At 50.4% G+C, this 20,186-nt stretch overlaps 1 protein-coding gene across 2 annotated transcripts; it reads right to left on the minus strand.

The window, feature by feature from the left end:
* Window positions 1–22: 22 nt before the first annotated feature.
* SGK2 (serum/glucocorticoid regulated kinase 2) lies at window positions 23–18,242 on the minus strand. Of its 2 annotated transcripts, none has more exons than XM_079783685.1 (14): window positions 18,110–18,242; window positions 16,888–16,953; window positions 16,340–16,389; window positions 15,759–15,816; window positions 15,491–15,574; window positions 14,521–14,649; window positions 13,378–13,490; window positions 13,077–13,113; window positions 11,953–12,039; window positions 10,385–10,480; window positions 9,014–9,169; window positions 6,932–7,021; window positions 3,519–3,724; window positions 23–1,402 (listed from the first exon to the last, which is right to left on the minus strand). In XM_079783685.1, exons 2-13 carry the CDS (start codon window positions 16,927–16,929, stop codon window positions 3,560–3,562), a joined length of 1,107 nt encoding a protein of 368 aa, XP_079639811.1. In that variant the 5' UTR covers window positions 16,930–16,953; window positions 18,110–18,242; the 3' UTR covers window positions 23–1,402; window positions 3,519–3,559. The 2 variants fall into 2 exon arrangements, with proteins under 2 accessions (XP_079639811.1, XP_079639810.1); XM_079783684.1 differs by having other exon boundaries at window positions 14,521–14,652.
* Window positions 18,243–20,186: the final 1,944 nt, after the last annotated feature.

Here is a 20,186-nt window from a genome sequence, read left to right on the forward strand (position 1 = left end):
GAAGGAGGGTTCAGTGGTGAGAAGGGTGACATGAGATAGTTCTTTCTCTCTGATTTGTCCTGCTACGCTGAGCACCACAGTTCCAGGCCCAGGATATGGCGATGAACACGCCGTCTCGGCGTCTGCCAGCGAGGAGTTAGACCTGGTCAAATCTTACCAAAAAGTGAAAATATAAACTGTCTTAAGGGAGCTGCGAGGGGCCGGAGCTGGGTCGAAAGGCGCCCCCGATGAGCAGCGATATGAAAGAAGAGGGATATCCATTAAGGCAAGGGCTGGGAAGAGCGTTCCGGGCTGGAGCTGCTTATGCGGAAGAGCCATCGCCCTGAGAGAGAGAGCTGGTGCCAGTGAACGGCCTCCCTGCTCCCCAGGGGAGCGCTCTGGACGTGTGGACCTTGGTGCAGTGCCACCACCTCGCGGCCTCAACCCAATGAGAGCAGACTTCGGGCAGTTTCTATTTGAATTTATGTTTGTTAGAATCTCCAACCTGTACAGAGTGGTAGGAGTGTAGGGATCTTAAAACTCTTGCTGCCTTTTCACAACTACTGTCATTGCAAAGTTAAACAGTGGAGGGGGGTGATTCGGAATTCTCTTCCTGGGGATGCTGTATTTTGGTGCAAAATTGGGTGAATTCAGTCTTCAGTGAGGAATACAAATGGAAGCAACGTGTTTCCTCTGTAGAGAGAGTAGGCTGTGCCTCTTGAGTGTTGGTATCCTCCTGCTTGATGTAGAGTCGGTGTTTGCTAGAAGAACAAAAGAGTACCTGTCCAGAGCACTTCTCCCACTGTTGAAAGTTGTGGAAAGAGCAAAGTTCTTAGAATCAGCTGCCACCAAGTTTAATTCCTGGCTGTGCCTTGTACCAGCTGGGTGACCCTGGGCAAGTTGCTTAATCTCTCTGAGCAAATCTTTCTTATTTATAAAGGGAAGTTTAATTTCTAAGTGCTGGCTTACTGTGAGGATTGTAGATAAGGCATGTAACACTCAGAATGTGCTCAGTAAACATAGGCATAGCATGATCAATATCATAGTTTTTCTTCATTTTTATTTTCCATTCTGAAATTTTTATGATCTTATAGTCTTAGAACAGAGAGTCATTATGGGTTTCCTAATCCATAGCAGATTGTGTACTTTTGGCAGTACTAGCACATTTCAGACAATTATAATCTTGAATTTTGCTTTGGGGAGTTGGGGGAATTTGGGCCCCTCCCTCATGTTCCACGTTTGTCAGTTAACAGACACTATTAAGATAGAAATCAAATCAGAGTGTTTCAGAATTCTCAGTGCAGGCCGAAGGGTGACAGCAGCTCTTGCTGACCCAGCTTTGGTCTCCAGTGCCAGTGTCATCGGTGTGTTTTCCATGGTCTTCTGCTTCATCCCCTATAGTTCCTGGGGCAGGGGGACTGCCCTGGAAAAATGGAAGGGAGAGAGTGGAACTGAAGAGGAAAAGGCAATAAAATCACAGCACACACTGATGTTTCCCACAAACCATAAAAAGCTAATAATACCACCCAGAAGGAGTGATGAATCACAGGGTTGAGAAAAGGAAACCCCTTTCCACTGAAATAAAGCAGCATGATCCATTCTACAAGTGCAAGGTGTTCTGAATTCATGAGGTTATGTGCTCAGGTTCTGTCCAGAATTACCTTGAGAAATGACTAATCTTGAATACATGGAGCTCCCTACGTGGCTGGGAAGCTCTGGTCACCAAGCCTGCACCAGCCTCCGGACCTGTCCAAGGCCTGGGCTCCCCATGGCCTCAGACCTACCAAACATACAGGGGCAGGTGAGGTGGAGCACAGCATGAACTTGGCAGCCAGGCTCAGACCATGAGCCTCCAGTTCAGTGTCTCCTCTTCACCCCATTTCCCACCACCTATTTTTTTCTGATTAATTCCAGATTTGGTTTTCACTGGAAGTTTTGATAGCCATTCTGTTGGACCTAACAGTGAGAGGCAGACGAGCACAAAGGATACATGTGAGAGCCCTTGAGTCAGCTTATGTGGCTCGAAGTCCCAGCTCAGACCCTTACTATGTGACCAGGTAGGGAACAACTCTGACCCTGTTTCTTCCTTGGTAAAAGGGGACAGTAATAGTTCCTACCTTGAGGTTGTTTGGTTAAAAACTGATAATAGACTTGAAAGAGTCTAGCACAGAAACTAGTTCAGCATAGGCTACTGTTCTGAAGCTGATTTGGGCCAATTAAGCCAAAAAAGAAAAAAGGGTGTTAAGAGGATCAGAAGCTCTCAAGATTATTTGAAAGCTAGAGGTCAAGACTCAAGGCTTCCCAGGAATGATGGGAATGACATCTCAGGATGATATGAAGAAATTGCAGCTGCTGCCACTGAGTCTCAACTGCTACAATTTACATTGTTACCACTTCTACACCAGGAACTCGGTTTTGTGGGTGCTGTCACCACAGCTACCACATGAAAGAGAGCTCCGGTCCCTTCTTTGAGTCAAAATCTGGCACAAGTATCCCTGGGCCACACGCCTGGCCAGAGCTGCAAGGGAGGCTGCAAAAGTCACTGACTCTCAGCTACTGTAAATGGAGGTTATGGCCCCTCATCCAGACTCATGAAGTAGGAGATTCCCTGAATATAGGAAGGGGTTCAGATGCCAAGCGGACAAACCTAATAACAAGTGTCTAATACTACCCACAACAAAGAGAGACCATCAACACAGAAAAATAAAGAGGATGTTGGGTGATACCCTAGAGCAGTGGTTCTCAACCTTTCTAATGCCGCGATCCTTTAATACAGTTCCTCATGTTGTGGTGACCCCCAACCATAAAATTATTTTCGTTGCTACTTCATAACTGTAATTTTGCTACTGTTATGAATCGTAATGTAAATATCTGTGTTTTCTGATGGTCTGAGGCTCTACAGCAGCGGTTCTCAACTGTAGCAGGGTTGCTACAGTTATGAAGTAGCAACGAAAATAATTTTATGGTTGGGGGTCACCACAACATGAGGAACTGTATTAAAGGGTCTCAGCATTAGAAAGGTTGAGAACCACTGCCCTAAAGGCTTGTCACGTCTCTGTCATTTTATACTTTGAAATCAAAATCTAAACACCAAGAGGCCTTCTGGTTACCTATGCAATGTTTCCCCCTCCTCAGAGTGTTATTAGGCGTGATAATGTGCCAGTGACTAAGTCACATATCCCAGCCTCCATTATAGGTAGGCTTGGGTGGCTAATGATCAGAAGTCATTGGTTGGGGCTTTTGGGAAATACTGTTAAAGTGTCCTTCTGCTCTTCTCTTCTTCCCTCCTTTTTTCCCCTTCCCAGAACACAAAAGCAATGGCTAGAGCTCCAGTAACCACCTTATGATAACCTAGCAACTGATATTGAAGCCATTTGCCAAGGATGGCAGAGCAAAATACAGAAAGCCTCTGAGTGTCTGATGACCTGTTGTCCCAGCCCTGGACCACCTAACAATTCTTTATGTTCTGGAAAAAAATCATTATTTAAGCCATTGGTACTTTGAGGCTCTGTTCCTAGCAGCTGAAGGTAAGTCCTTACAGGTACCAGCTGTCTTCAGTGGTTTCACAGGTACTTGTCTCCTAGCAATCCAAGACGGCATCATCCTCCGGCACATAGGAAAATCCCAGGAATGCACTTGAGGCCCCCGAGCTGCTGGCCACAGTGTCGGGAGTGCAGCCAATGGACTTGGACACGGCTTCCTGGGTGAACTCTGGGTCAAAGTGTTTCAAGTCAGCAGGTCCTGCCTGTGAATAAATGCCAACGATGAGAAGGGAACACTGGGGTCAGAGCTGCCAAAGGAACCCACAAACCCTGAAAGGGGTGTTAGGCCTCCCCTCTGAGTGCCTTCTGGATACCCCTACTTAATTGTCACCCATGCATTTACATTAATTACTTTTTCTATATTTTTTAAATATGTTTTTATTGATTTCAGGGAGAGGGAGAGAGAGAGAGAAACATCAGATAGGCTGCCTCCTGCATACTCCTATTGGGGATCGAGCCCGCAACCCAGGCATGTGCCCTGACAGGGAATCAAACTGTGACCTTCTGGTTCATGAGTCGATGCTCAACCACTGAGCAACACTGTCTGGGCTACATTAGTTATTTTATTCCATGAGATCCAGTAACCACTTATCAATTCCTCTAACCCCCTAGCACCCTCCCTGCCTGCTACACAATAACCCCAAGACAAGTCTAGTCAACATGTACTTACTGAATGCCTACCAGGCACTGTTCATGGCCCTGGGAATACAGGGGAACAAAATAGAGTGGGCCCCTGCTTTCACAGAGCTTATATTATGCAGAGGGTAGGAGGATGAATAATAAGCATCTATACAAACAGATAATTTTGGGTGTTGATAGATCTTATAAGAAATATAACTTAGGGTAATATAGAGAGTGACTGGGCTGCTTTAGCTGCTTTGTGGGAAGACCTGTGAGGGACATTGTAAAAATGGTCACAAATTCTCCATCCGAATCCAGAGGTGGAGTCCCTTTCCCCATCCCTTTAATCTGAATTAGCCATGTGACTTGCTTAGGCCAATGGGACGTTACCAAATGGGATGCAATCAGAGGCTTGAAAATCACACACTGGGAGTTCTCTCTTGCTGCATTTGGAACCCCAGGCCATCGTGCTGCAGTCTGAGAGGCCTCATGAAGGAGAACCCAGTTGCCCTAGCTGCCAGCCAATTGCCAGGCATGTGAGTGAGGCAAGCCTAGATCATCAACTGCCCGCTGACCTGCTAGCTGACTGCTAACATGAGGGAGCCCAGTAGAGTCAACTGACTTGGCCCAGGCCAAAGAAACTACCCAACCAGAATGAAATAAAAAATTATTTTAAGCCATATAGTTAATGAGTAGCTTGTTGCGCAGCAAGAGCTAACCAATACAACCTCTCTGTGGAGAAGACTGAGCCACCTGGGTTTTATGAAGTAAGCAGGTGAGCAAGTGGAAAGGTCTGTAGATCCACTCCAGCATGCAAGACTTAGCCTGTACAACCAAAGAGACCATGGCTCCCAGCTTCTCAAAAAGGCCACAGGACACAGTGGTACTAGCCCAGGACTTAGCATTCCAAGACCAGAATGTGAATCCTGGCCCTTTTATGCTGTGTGGCCCTAGACAAGGCAGGTATTTTGTTTTCTTGTTTGTTTGTTTAATGAACAAGGACACTGATGCTAAAGAAACTTATTCAAGCCCTGGCCCTCATGGTTCAGTGTTTAGAGCATTGGCCACGCACCAAAGGGTCATGGGTCCAATTCCCAGTCAAGAGCACGTACCTCTGTTGAAGGTTCATTCCCTGGCCTCGGTCAGGGCATGTACAGGAGGCAACCAATCCATGTGTCTCTCGCACGTTGATATTTCTCTCTATCTCCCCTTACCCTCTCCTACTCTCTCTAAAAATACCAATGGATAAAATATCCTCAGGTGAGGATTAATTAAAAAACAAAAACTTATTCAAAGTCTCACAAGTGATAGATGACAGAGCCAGGAATCCACCCCCACTATGTTTCACTCTAAAGTTCACGCATTGTGTTATATTAGCCCCCTGCCTAGTATTTTGCATATTATTCTCTCTCCAGGGTGTATGTTCAATATTATCCTCAAACTCTTTTTAAATATCCTCAGATAAAGAAACTTTTCAGGTGCCTGGACTGAGCATACCCTATATGACAACTGATGTCAGGAATCTGGCGCTCAAAGACACATTCGCAAACAGGTAAATCGCCAAAGGAAAGATGTCAGTAGTAACACTGGCTGTGTTGAGGTGTGCCAACTGCTCGGATTAAGGGGATTTGACATTGCTTGACCCTTAGAGGTGGCCAAGAGAATTCCAGTGTCCACCTCAAATGGGGTTCCTTTTTTTCATACTAGCATTGCTAATTAACATTTAAAAACTAACCACCTTCACTGTAAATCAAAGAAATAGAAGTTAAAACAATGCTAGATGCCATTTTATACTTAACATATTCGCAAAGTTAAAAGCGACCTCACGTGCTGCAGAGAGTAAGATGAGAATTCTCCCGCAGCCTCTACTGGTCAGAAATAGATTGCCCTCCCTAGCACACAGCGAGGGCAGTATGAATCGAGAACCTAGAAACATTCACAGTCTTCGACCTGGTCACTCCCCATCTGGAATCCATCACAAGGAAATAATCAGAATTCTGGACAATGATCGACACTTAAAGATGTTCATCAGTACCGTGTGATAAATAAAAATTGTAACAACCTCAAGTTCACCGTTAGGAGCCTAGTTGAATAAATGATATCACCAGCATGGGGTTGAAATAGTATGAGCCACTTAAAATGATCCTTATAAAGTTTTATATGACTTGGGGAAATAATGGTATAGTTTTTAGCAAAGAAAAGGGGTTATGGAGGAGAAGTATATGTATATATAAAATATGACGTATATAAACACACACACACACACACACACACACACACACACACACACACACACCGAAAAATGACTGGAAGGAAACATGCCAGCTATGGTTTCTCTTGAATAGTGAGCTAATAAGCTTTTTCTTCCTGCTGCTTTAAACTTCTCTGTTTTGCATACTTTCTACAATAACTACATGCCATTTTACTTATCAGGGGAAAAGTGAACCATGGCGGGGGTGGGGGGGGTGGGGAATGTCTTTCAGGGCTTTCCCCCCTCTGGCTGTGCTACACGACACAGAGCACTTGAAAAACTGCGAAGGCCTGTGCGATGAGAGTTACCGGTGTTATAAATAAAGGCGCAGAAGCATGGCTCAGCACACAGAGCTGAACTGGCAGTCAGGACTTTTGGGTTCTAGACCAGTTTCTGTCTCTAACTTACTATGTGGCCTTGGACAAATCATGGCGCCTCCTGGACCCTTGGTTTTTCCATCCGTAGAGAGTTGGCCCAGATACCTTCCAAACTGCCCCAGCCCTAGCTAGCTAGAGTCTGGAACGCGGTGACCTCTTACCACGTTGGGGTTGAAGGGTGGGGTCAGCCTCTTGTGGTACAAGTCATCCCAGTTTATGGGGCTGAAGAATACGTGGTTCTTGATCTCAGTCTGCAGAAAGAAGGTGCTGATCAGAAGCAGCCCTCTCCATGGGTTCTCCCCTCCCCACCCCACATGGCCCTGAGCTCCAGCTCCATTGGCAGCTGGCTGTCAAGCCCTAAAACCCTTGCTGAGAAAGTAACTTGTACCTCTGGCTGGTTTCCTGGGACAACAGAGCGAGCATTCTGCAGCCAGACACTCCCTTTCTGGATCACCAGGAACCCAACCCCTTTCCCCCATGACATCTGTTTATTCCACATCTATTTACTGAACACCTACTCTGTGCCAGCACCAGTAGGCTTTGAAGGTATGTCATTGAACAAGACAGTAGAACCTGCCCTCAGGATTCCCAGGGAATCTTGGGGACCCCGCCCCACTCTGCCTTAGTGCATTTTGACTCTTTCAGAATGCAAACCAGAGAAATAGAAAAGTGAATTCACTATGAAAGGTTTAGAAAGGAAATCCCCAAAAGCTGCAGGTTCCCAGAGACCCAGAATTTAGGACTCAGCCTTGGGTGTGTTTCACCACTTCTTTCCTCCAAACCAATGTCAGTACCAACTTTCTCCTTTCCCAGCAGGACCCCCTCTCTATCTGTGTTTCTCAAAGAATGATTCTCCAGCCACTGTATCAGAATAGTACCTCTGGGCTTGTAAAAAGCCAGATCCAAAATATCCAAGATATCCAAAATACTGGTTGCCTCTAAATTAAGGAACTGGGTAGCTGGAGGGACTTTTTCTGAATATTCTTTGAATTTTGATCTATGCGAATGTAGATATTAATTTTTTTAATCATACATATTTTTAAGATGCAAATTTCCACCTGGAAGGAGTGGACCAATCTTCATCAAGTCACATTCTTTAAGCTGTCCAGGGGTGGGTAGGCAAATGCCCTGAATGTTGTTACACTTCACAGTATCTGACATGTAGGGCTGTCTGTAAAAACACTTAAAAAGCACTTACTATGTGCTAAGCATTAGCCTAAGTGCTCTGCATATCTTAATCCATTTGACTTTTGTAGCAGCTTCAAGCTAGGTGCTGTTGTTACAGATGGGGAAACTGAGGCTCACAGAAGTTGAGTGTAAGTGGTGGAGGAGGGATCTGAACCCAGGTAGCCTGTCTCCTAGACCTAGGCCATGCATCTCAACCACGATGCTGGAAGAGAAAACCAAGTTCTAGAGAGGAGAGTAGTGTGGTCTTCCTTTTATAAATCCAAATGGTCTTTGGTTGCATAGAGAATGTAAGATTATTTTTTTAAATGCCACTTTAGTAAAAAACATAATAAACTTGTTCAGGGAATGGGCTGCGACTTATTGATCTCTATATCCTGAGTGCTTAGCCTGGGCAGTGGCAAGGAGGGAGTGCTCAGATATCCGTGAAAAGCCAGTCCAGTCCACTCTGCACAGAAGCCAGAGGAATTTATTAAAACTTAAATTGGGTCCTACCACACCCCTGCTCAAAATACCCTAAAGCATACCACTCACTCGCCTCCTCCTTCCCACCACAGGACTTTTGCACATGCTGCTCTGTGTCTGGGATGCCTCCTCCCAGCTCTTCATAAGTGATTCCTTCTCTTCCTTCAAGTCTCAGCTTCATTGTCCCCTCCTCAGAGAGGCCCTCCCTGACTGTAGCAATGTGAATTCACCCCCTCTCATTATTTTCTATCTTAGCTCATTGTTCACTTATTTCCTGATACTTGTCATACTCTGTAATAGTTGTATATAATGTTTGTTTGTTGTCTTCCCTTCCCCCCCAAAAAAATTAATAAAGGCAGAGACCCAGTCTATTGAATCCCTAGCATCTAGTTCAATGTCTGGCGCATAGTAGGTGCCCAGTAGATATTGGTTGAATAGAACTAGACTGAAGGGAGTAATCAAGCAGCAGCAGCTGAGAATATCCAAAGAACGAATTAGCAGTGCTCCGTTTTACAGACAGCTGGATGCCTGTCACTGTGCTTCTGAGCTGCCTCTGCAGGAAGGGGCCAGGGCGCCTCTGTCAAGTCACCTACAAAGTCAGCTTTGGAGCCCAGCCGCTGCCTCTGGTCCTTGTGGAGAAGGGCTTGCAGGAGGTCACAGGCAGCCACCGTCCGGCCCACGGGGATCTGTAGGGGCTGGTGCAGAATGTTCTCATACATCTGGGATATGTCTCGGCTGTAGAAGGGTGGCTGGAGAGAGGGAGAGAGCTGCAGGATCATCCATGTTCAAGTGGACACATGTCTCAGAGAGACTTGGAGCAAAGCTGGGTCACCACGTCTTGTACAATGGCTCACAGGGCAGACTGGAGAGGGACAGAGAGACCTCTGGGCGTCTAGCCCAGTGGAGAGGGCTGCTGGGAAGGCTGAGGGGTCTCTCTTCATGGGTGTAAGACTTGTGGACCTCCTGGAGCATCCCCTACCCCACCTCTCTTAATCTGGCTTGTGCACCAACTTTGCCCTTTGCAAAGTTCACGCTCTACCCTTCATCATTTCATCCCAGCCTCGCAACCATCCTTAGAGACAGGCAGTAATTGTTCAGATGAGAAGACAAGGATCAGAGATTAAAGCCTGTGGCATAGCTAGGAAGAGAGCCAGGCCCCAACCATAGCCAGAGCCCATCTTTCCTGATGCTCTTCCTCCCACCTCCTCTGCCAGCTCTTCCTTCTCCAGCCTCCACGGAGCCTGCTCCTTCATATCCACGAAGCTGCCCCAGAGTGAAGCCTGGCCTGGGGCGGCTCTACACTGCCTCCATCCAAGCAGGCAGCCTAGGATTGGGTCCCGGGCTGGGCCCACAACCTACCAGCACTGTGACCTTTCTGGGCCTCAGTTTCCCTTTCCATTAATTAAATTAAGAACAATTCCATTTCCTGCAGCCACCCTCCAAAGGCTGTTTTGAGGCACAAGAGGAGTAACATAAGAGACAGTGTATTATAAAGTGCTGAGCTGACAGTATTGAAAAACTACATATAATCCTTGTAATATTCACTTTGGTGTCATTTTCTTTTTTATCCTCACCTGAGTATACTTTTTCCATTAATTTCTTTCTTTTTTTAGAGAGAATGGAAGGGAGGGAAGGAGGGAGACAGGCAGGGAGGAAAAGAGGGGGAGGGAAAGTGGGGGGAACATCGGTGTGAGAGAGATACGTCGATTGGTTGCCTCCGGAGTGGGAATCAAATCTGCAACCCAGGTATGTGTCCTTGACCAGGAATCTAACTGAGACCCTTCAGTCCGCAGGCCGATGCTCTAATCATTCAGTCAAACTGGCCAGGGCTGGCATCATCTTTTTTAGCTTGGAGTGGCCTGTTCAGTTCCTTGAGGAGCCTGAGCAGGTGACGTAAGGGAGAGACCCACCCCCATCTCTCCCCAGAGCCAGATGTCCCTAGCAGACAGCGACACCCCACTCACCAGGCCATGCAGCATCTCATAGAGGACCGCGCCTAGACACCACCAGTCCACCGCCCGATCATAAGGCTCTTTGCGAAGCACTTCTGGAGCCAAGTACTGTTGAGGGGAAACACACTTATCTGAAAGACCCTCAGCCTCAGTCTCCCCATCTGTAAACAAGGCGCTTGGAGAAAAGGATCGTGGAAGAGAGGACATGTTAGGGCCACATGTCTCCTACACGAGCCATATTCCCTGCTGGGCTGTCGGGGTTTGGGAGGCCAGCTCTGTCCAGGAGACATCCCGCCACACACAAACACAGACAATGGCTCCTGCTCAGAAAGGTCATCTGTCCATCGGCTACCCTAAAACCAAACTGAGAGGCCCAGCTGAGATCTGAAACCCGGACTTTCAAGCATAGGGAGGAAAACAGAGCAGCTAAAGTCCTGCCCCATGCCAGGTTGGGCGCGTTTCCCAGTCCTACAGCCTCAGCCCCACAACCCCACCCAGACATCTGTCCAAGCAACTAGTGACCCTTCTGTCCGGAGTTTAAGGGAAGGTTTAAACCACAAGGCTGCATAGAGGCCTTGGCTGGACAAACAGACATGTGTGAATTCCTGCTGAGACACATACATTTTAACCCCCCGGGCTCTTTGTGGCTGAAAGAGGGCAGAACTAAAGGGCTTCCTTCACACTTGCAGGCCCTGGTCTTAATTGTCAGGCTAGGCCCTCCTGTTGCACATGGACTTCACCCTGTGGGACAGTGCTGTCCAGTACCACAGCCACTGTCCACCTGTGGCTATCAAACACAATGTGGCTGAGATGGCCCATCAGTGTAGAATACACACTGATTTCAAAGATTTAGAAAAAAAGAATAAAATATCTCAACAATTTTATATTGATGGTATGTTGAAATGACAATATTTTATATACACTGAGTGGCCAGATTATTATGATCTCTAAACGCATAATAATCTGGCCACTCAGTGTATATCCTATATAATAAAAGGCTAATATGCAAATTGTCCCCTTGACCAGGAGTTTGACCAGCAGGCAGGCCGGCCAACCGCCCATGTCCCCTCCCCATGGCCAGGCTGGCTGGATCCCACCCATACACGAATTCATGCACCAGCCTCTAATACACACACACACACACACACACACACACACACACACACACACACACACACTGAGTGGCCAGATTATTATGCGTTCAGAGATCATAATAATCTGGCCACTCAGTGTATATATTAGGTTAATTTAAATATATTATTAAAATTAATTTCACTTGTTGGTTTTTTACTTTTTAAACGTGGCTGCTGGAAAATTTTAATTGCCTACATGGTTTGCATTTCTGTTTCTATTTCTGTTGGACATCACTGTGACAGCATCAGCAGCAGCTGGCGGGGTCCCAGCAGTCCCCAGAGCTGATGCCCCCATTATGCTGATGAGGAAACCAAGGCTGAGTGCACAAGCAGCTCAGAAGTGCTTGGGTGGAAGGCGTGAGCCCCTTTAGCTATAACCTATCGCCTCTAATCAGGAGCTCGAGCCTCAACCACTCAGCCTGCCTTCTCTTCGGAGTTTTAGCTCACCTCGGGGGTGCCACAGAATGTGGACGTGGTCTCCTCCGGCTCTACGCCTTCCTTGCAGAGGCCAAAATCTGTCAGGACCACGTGTCCCTGCAGAGGAGGGAAGTCAGGGACAGGAGGGTGGTCTAAGATAATGGTATGGCGAGGCCTACCCCCAGTGCCCAATGCCCACCCCCCAGGACAGCTCCTCTGGAGTCTGATGCCCCTACACAGGCTGAGGTTTTACTCAGCAACTCAGGGCTTCTGGACTGGAAGCTGCACAGGGGGCAAGGTGAGGAGATGGCATTCCACTGTCTTCCCAGCTCATCACAGACTCAGAGCCCATGCACAGTTACACTGGCAGCTCTAGAATGTCCTGGCTGGAGAGGCCCGGTGACAGAAGTCACTAACAGAGGGCTGGGGCCCAGAAAGCAGCCACACCTTGTGCAGCTGGGCAGGTGGGTGGCTGGTGGAGGCCGTGGAGTGAGTGGATACTGCGGGACTCTGCCCACATCTCCCCTTTGGGAGCTGTCATGCCCATCCCCCCACCCGCGCTGGGACACTGCCCTCACCCAAAGTTATGCCCCTCCCTAGGGGCAGTCCCATCCAATGACTGACTGATGCAGGGGCACAAATGCCCAGGCTACTTGCCTCAATTTGCAACAGTTCCAAAGAGCCATTCCATCTTGGGTCCTCCCTGCCCTGTAAGATCATCTGAGGCCTCACTTCTAACCACAAGGAGGAGGTGAGCTTCCTCCTCTGCCCAATCCTGCCTTTCACCCCCTTAAAGGTAGATCTCTTGAGAGTGGTCCCTGATAACCTGCACCCAATGCTTCATCTCAGGGTCTGTTTCCAGGGAACCCAATCTAAGACATGGAGGGACTACAAAATCCACAAGCCTCCACCTGGCCCCACCTCTGCCCTCTATAGACCTCCTGAATACACATGTGCACACACATGTACAAATATACACGGCTGTGTGTGCACATGATGCACATATATACAGATGTACACATGTATGGGTATGTGCACACATATATTTGAATGCATCTCTACACAATGCATGCACACCCATACACATACATGTGGGTACACAACATTTACATGCAACCATGCACATACACACATGTGCATACACACACACAAACCTGGCAGTCCAAGAGAATGTTCTCTGGTTTCAGGTCCCTGCATAAAATAAGAAAAGCACGCTGACGGCTCAGCCACTGAGTGAGGACAGTTGGGGACCAGGGGGCCTGGCAGAAGGACTATTCATGGAGGCTCACAGAGGTGTTCAGGGAAGTCCAGGGCGGCTGGACACTTGATCCTAGAAAGGAGGAGGCTCCCACCCTACCCCGCTGGGGGCATTCTCCTCAGACAGAGGACAAGTTCACTGGCATTTCATCAGGATTTAGGGGCCCACACAACCCCTGAGCCACAGGCAGGCCTCACCTGTAGATGATGTTGAGGGAGTGCAGGTAGCCAATGGCACTGGCCACCTCGGCGGCGTAGAACCGGGCCCGGGGCTCCAGGAACCTGCGCTCCCGCTGCAGGTGGAAGAAGAGCTGGAGGAGGAGGACACTGTGAGAGGGGTTCCTGGGGGGGGTCCCGCTGCTGGAGTGCAGGGGGGCAGCGGCCCAAGTCACCCCTCTCTGAACAGCAATGTACTCAGACAACAAAGGGCATATCTGCCCCCACTCCATACAGCAGTTGTGGGTGCCCATAGGGTCAGCAGGAGAGAATAATTCACATGGATTGAGCACCTTCTATGTTCCAAGCTCCAAGCCAGAACCTTTTGCATCTCTTATTTAATCCTAATGACCGCCTTCAAGGTATCAAATATGATGCTAGTTTCACCTAAGAGGAATCTGGGACGGGTCAGAGCAGTCAGGTGACTTGCCAAGGTCACATAGCTTGCAATTGGCAGAGCTGGGATTTGAAACTGGGTGGTTCAAAGATAGGTTTTTCCTCCAACCCAGGTGATAAGATTATCATGGTCAAGTCCCATGCCCTTCCTCAGCCCAGGATAGATCTGCCCGTGGGCCAATTGCTTTGGTGTGTTTTGCTAGCATGGAAAACCTTCCAACTCCATCAGGGGACTTAGGGATGCAGGACAAAAACTTCCCTCTCAGCATCAGGCCAAAAGCATGCGGTCATAGAGCTTAAATCTGGGGTCACTGAGGGGGCCTCACTAAGAGAGCCAGAAGGGAACTCAGCTCATGCAGCTGTGCTGCTCGGTCACCAGGGGGCCTCAGGTCTCCATTTACCACAGTGACAGGCCACCCCCACCAGTGGCCTCTGTTGTAAAACGGGGGCATTGCAAACCTTGACCACAGAGGTCCTGTAACATTGACCTTCCCAGGTGAGTCAGGGGGAAGTCAATACAGATCCACATTCCAGTCCTGGCTCTGCCAGGTATGGGCTGGTGGCCTTGAGCAAGTGATTAGCTCCCGAGCCTCGTTTCCTCCCCTACAAAATGGGTCTGTTGTATGGATAATGTGAGATCATTCCAGAACCTGGTACACAGGGGGTATGTAGGATGGACAGCTCCCAGCTACGAGCTGGCCCAGCGGAGCCCCCTGCAGCCCCACCCACCTCTCCTCCATTGACATAGTCCAGCACAAAGTAGAGCTTCTCGGGGGTCTGGAAGGAGTAGCGCAGGCCCACGAGGAAGGGGTGCCGCACGTTCTTCAGAAGCACATTGCGCTCCGCCATGATGTGGTTCTGCTGTGGGGTCACAGACAGGGGCGGGCCGAGTTACAGCCCACCGCTCGCTGGGGGGGCTCCCACGCCCTTCCGCAGACCTCCACTGTGGCTCCTTATTGCCAGGCCCAGCTCCTTGCCTAGTATTCAGGGGTCTGGGTGGGCAGTCTCATCCCCAGTCGGTTCATATGGGTGCAGCTCCAGCCCCCAGATCAGGGGTGATAAACAAAGAGTATATGATTACTGCATACATGAGGCCACATTCATGCCTTTGCTCATGCTGTTTCCCCTGCCTGGGCACCCTCTTTTCAGACCATAGAATACTACCTTCAAGGCCAGCTGCAAGGCCACCTCCCTCAGGAAGACCTCCCCTACCCACCCTCATAATGTCCTTGTTAACGTTAATTCCCTCTCCCTCTGATTTTATATCTTACCATCCAGGGGCCTACTCTCTCCAACTGGGGCTGGAGTTACCAGTAAAGAGACTTGAATCAGCTAAAGCATCTGGAACTCCAGGATGGCTGTGGCCGGAAGGGCCTTTGGAGAGTAGGAGGTGTGACCCCACTCTGCACAGATGGGGTGGCGGGCACCCAGGCAGGGCAAAGGACTGTCCACTGTGGGGCTCCAAGTTCATCAGAGGGAGGCACAGGGCTGGGACTGGCTCCTCCTGCAGCCTGTGGCTGACGTGGTTGGCCTGCCTTCCTTGAGAATGGTAAGCATCCTGGCACCACCTGGCCCCCTGCTAAGACCCCTTCTGCACCCAGCCCATGGACCCTTCACAGTTGGGATCCATCTGGGGAAGCCACCCGAGCCTGGGAGTCGAGGAATAGGGGAAGAAATGCTTATGCCTGAGCTCTGGTACCTCTTTATTCTTTAAGATGAACTTTTTCTGCAGCACCTTCACTGCATAGAACATCCCGTCGGACTTGCGCTTGGCCAGGAGGACCTGAACGGAAGCAGAAATGCAAGGTCCCGCAGGTGACCACTCCTCTGATGGCCCCAGCTCCGGCCCTGCATCCTTGGATCTGCAGGTTGTGAGCGCCCTCTTTGCACATGCAGGCGATAGGCACAGGGTGGAGGAGGCTGGAGAAGGGGAGACCTAGGCTTCCCACCTTCACCATATTACTCACCTTCCCATAGTTGCCTTTGCCAATGACTTTGAGGAAGTCGAAGTCGGTGGGCCGGGCACTGGGGGAAGAGGGAAGAACACGGGTCAGCATTTGCAAGGTTGTGAAACTCCATCCTGAGAACAGATCCAGACTTCTTTTTCACTTTGAAGGTGGGGAATACAGGGAGCTTTCCTACAGCCCAGCCTCCTCACCACAGAAGAATGACATGTTCTCCCAGCCGAGAGGGGCTTGTAAGACTGGCCCTGCACCTGGGGATCTCACGATCAGGTAAACAATAGGTAAGGTGGGGAGGAACCCAGACACAACTGCATAGAGGTGAGGGAGCCGGCTCAAAGCCTGAGAAGGGCCTGAAGGGCAGGGAGCGGCTAATAATGCAGACTTTGGGGCGCATTCCAGGCCCAGGGCTCAGCATGGGCAGAGGCTGGGGAACTCGTGGGAGGTAAAGCTGGGAGGGGGTCCTGGGCCCAGGTCACAGAGGGTCTTGAAGGTAGACCAGAGAACTTGGATTTTACTCCCAAGGCTAAGGGAGCCAGGCCTGAGGGGAGCCAGGGAGGAAAGTTGCCTTAGAGACCAGAACTCACTTTGGGTTGGCTGAAGGCCCCAGGTTGATGTTCCCATTGGCCCGTGAAGGCTAAAAACATTCACAGAAAGAAGAGATTAATATCAACAGGTTCCTACTCCTTGGCTCCCTTTTCTCTGGGCCCCAGGCCCTGATCCCTCTACTAGGCTACCTGCTTCCTTCCTTCCTTCTTTCTACCCTCCTCCCCACCCCTCTCCCCCATCCACCATCTCATCTGCTTCTCACAACCACCTTGGGAGGCTGCTGTCATGCCAGTTGTGCGGGTGAGAAAACTGAGGCCCAGAGAGCGCTGTCCAAGGACTTACAGGCTGTTCCTCGGGGCCAATCCCATGGTTTTCCCACCTCATTTACTTCTTGAAGCCTTTGCCCAAGTCTCTTCTCTATTTATCCTGCAAATGGCTCACTTCTGTGAGCTCAGAGTGACCCCTGTCGACCCCCCAGTCCTGTCTGGGATGACCCACCTTCCTGGCGGGTGCTGGCATAGATTTCCTGAGCCATGTAGGGAAGTGAGCCCCCTGCTGGTGGGCAGGGGCACCAAGACCCACTCACCTGTGGACTGGACGTCCCCGCGGGGCTGGCACTAGAGTCCATTCTGTAACTGTGATAGGGTGGGTGCTGGGGGCACAAGGAGGAGCAGGCCTGAGAGAGCTGGTTGGGGAGTTAGCTTCACCTAGAGCTTCAAGCACCGCTGCCCTCCCCAACCCTCCCCAACCCCGTCCATGCACCTGCCATAGCCTGAGCTTCTCCTACCCCAGAGGCCAGCAACCCCTGCCTGGGACAGGAAAGGATACCCACTGGACCCAGCCTCTCCAATCAAACATCTCAGGAGGGAAGGAAGGAGCATGGTCAGGGTGGCTCCTCCCAGGCCGAGTCTTTTTCAAGGACAGCCAAGGTAGCAAGATCCCTGTGAGGCAGGGCAGCTCCCGAAGTCCAGGATGGCTAGGCCTGGAAGGACTCTGGCAGAGCATAAAAGTTTGCACCCTCCCCCGCATTTCACAGGTGGGAAGCCTGAGGCCTAGAAAGGGACTTGCTGGGATTACACAGCTTGTGAGGGGCAGGCTGGGCTCCCCAGGCTCCCATACAAGCATGTTGTAATCCTGAATTCCTGTAGAGAGTCCCCCCACAGGCTCTGTGCTATCTCCCTGCCACAAGGACTTCTGCCCAATGCCCCTGAAAGGGCGCTGCCCTGGGGGCCTGGGACTGACGCCTGGAGAGACCCCAGATTGGCCAGTGTCTAGTTGAGATTAAACAGATCAGCTGGTCTAGGCGCAGGGAAAGGAGGGAGCACCGTGTCTTCCCTGCCCCACCCTGCAGGCTGGAGGAGGCTAGCATATCTAGGCCCTGACTCAGGATGTCCAGGGCCCCACAGCCCCACCCCTGCTTGGAAGGTCAAGGCCAAGAGCTGATATCTCATCTGACAACCCAGTTGCTTGCGGGAACTGCTGGGTACTGTGCATCCCAAGACCACAGCCTTGGTTCTTTGTGGGGCCCGGGCTGCAGCCTGGCCTCTCTGGGTAGACACTGCCCATCCTTACAAGGGGCACCTGGCACGGCCCCCTCCCGTGGCCTTCTTGGGAGCTGAGAAAGTGACCACAGGGGAAGGGAGGGAGTCCCCCAGCTCTGTGGAGCCCTGAGAAAGCGAGCTGCAGAACTACCCACAGGGAGTACAGCCTGTGCCCCAGGCCTATGCTCCTGTGATGCTGCCACCCCCTCTCCTGCGCTGACTCTGATGGCCCCTCTGCCAGGCCCTGGCCTCCCCGGCCCCACATACCTGCACCGGCCTGAGGAGAGGCCTTTGAGAGAACCAGCCGTTGGAGCCGGAGGATGGGCAATGGACAAGACAGCCTCTCTCTGTTCTCCCAACAAGGGTTGAAGTGTCTGTGCCTGGCGCCGGCCTGGCCCCAGCTCGGAACTCCCGGCAGCATCAGCACCGAGGGGGCCGTTGATGTCATGCAGGACCCAGCAGAGCTAAAGATGGGATGGGAAACCTCGGTTCCCTCGGGGACATCGGCTCCCCCTGGGGGTGGCCAACAGCTGCAGGGGAGCCCTGGAGACTCCGGGCTTGTTAGAACATGTGGGTGTGGGTCAGCGTGTGTGTGTGCGTGTGCAGGTGTTTCATGTAAAGATGTGCTTCAGCCGGTGTGTCTGTCTGGTGTGTCTGTGTGTCCCTGTATGGCCAAGTATTGTGTCAGTGTGTGAGTCCATGTAGATGGCTGCCTGTGCTCTGTTGTGAGTGTGTGGCATGGTGACCTTGTTTGTATGATTTTTCTGTGTGTCTGTGCAACTCTGTATGTTCTCAGTGTGCATGTGTGTGCGCCTCAGGGAGCCTCTGTGCAGTGTGTCAACGTGTCAGTGTGTATCTACCTATGTGTTAATGTGCTTGTGTGTATGCATGTGAGTTGCATGTGGGTGTCTACATGTGTGAGTCTGCAGATGAGTATAGTGTCTATTGATACATGTGCATGACAGTGTAACTGCATGTGTGTATGTAGGTTATTGTGTGTCTGTATTCACATTGGTGCAGTTGGTAAATCTCGTGTGTGTGTGTGTAGGTGCTGTCTGTAAGACATACTCCCTGCGGTATACCCAGGCCTGATGTAAACCATCTGGGACTGACGATAAGGTCCCAGGACCGCCACCATGGCAGCTGAGAGCCCTTCGCGCTCCTCCCTCCCCACAAGAACCTGAGAGGAACCTGGAGCCCAGGTGTCTGGCTCATCCAGCTGGCCTTGGTCTTTGAATGCCAAGTCCTTGGCCATTGGGGCTTTTCCCTGCTGGCCCCTCCAGGACTCTGGCCTGCAGTCCCCAGGATGGGGCTGGTTGGCCCACCGCTCTGCAACTATCTAAGAGGCAGGAAACATGGTCCCAGCCAGCACTTGGCTCATGAGGTTCTTGTTCCCTGGTGTGATAATTAGGTACTCATGGGTCTCTCCTCTCCCCCGGAGTGCATGGGGGATGTTCTAGGGAACGCAGGAGTTGACATGGACTGACACAGACCCTGTTCTTCTGGAACTTTCTGTGTGGCTACCACATGCCACACCCAGACCTCTGCAACTCACCACAGTGGCGGGATTTATGGGGCTGGGGCCAAGGGGGTTGGTCAGGGAGGGACCTGAGCCTGGTGGCCCCAGGGGTTCTCTGCGGGCTCTGAGAGCAGGGCACTGGAGGTGTCAGCCAAGGAAACCCGAGTGAACAACACCAGAGCCTACCATCTTCCAACAAAACAGAAATGTTGAACCAATACACAGATGGGCACGGTGTCATGTTGACAAAACACATAGCAGAACAAGGACATTTCTTTTCAATAACAAGCCCCTGGTTGGCCCTTCATTCAGCAGCACTGCTTAGAACAGGGAAATGATGGCAGTGATGATAATAACCTAAATGTTCCACCACAAGGCGCTTCGGAATATTGCCGGCTGTAATAGCTCCCTTTGAGCTCACACCCCCATCCAGGTGCTGTCCATTTCGCTGTTCCCCTTTTCCATTCAACCCCTTTTTTTTAAAAAAATTATATTTTATTGCTTTTTTACAGAGAGGAAGGAAGAGGGATAGAGAGTTAGAAACATCGATGAAAGAGGAACATCAATCAGCTGCCTCCTGCACCCCCTCCCCCCACTGGGTATGTGCCTGCAACCAAGGTATATGCCCTTGACCGGAATCGAACCTGGGACCCTTCAGTCCGCAGGCCGACGCGCCATCCACTGAGCCAAACCGGTCAGGGCTTCAGTTCAACTCCTGGAAAGAATTGTCTGGACTCAGTCTCCATGCCTTTTTCCGTTCTCTCTTGAACCCATTACAAAGAGGCTTTCACCACAATTCGGCACTGAAACAGTGGCTTCCGTGTG

The sequence above is a fragment of the Cnephaeus nilssonii genome (assembly GCF_951640355.1).
Source record: "Cnephaeus nilssonii genome assembly, chromosome: 11".
In the NCBI taxonomy this organism is placed as follows: Eukaryota; Metazoa; Chordata; class Mammalia; order Chiroptera; family Vespertilionidae; genus Cnephaeus; species Cnephaeus nilssonii.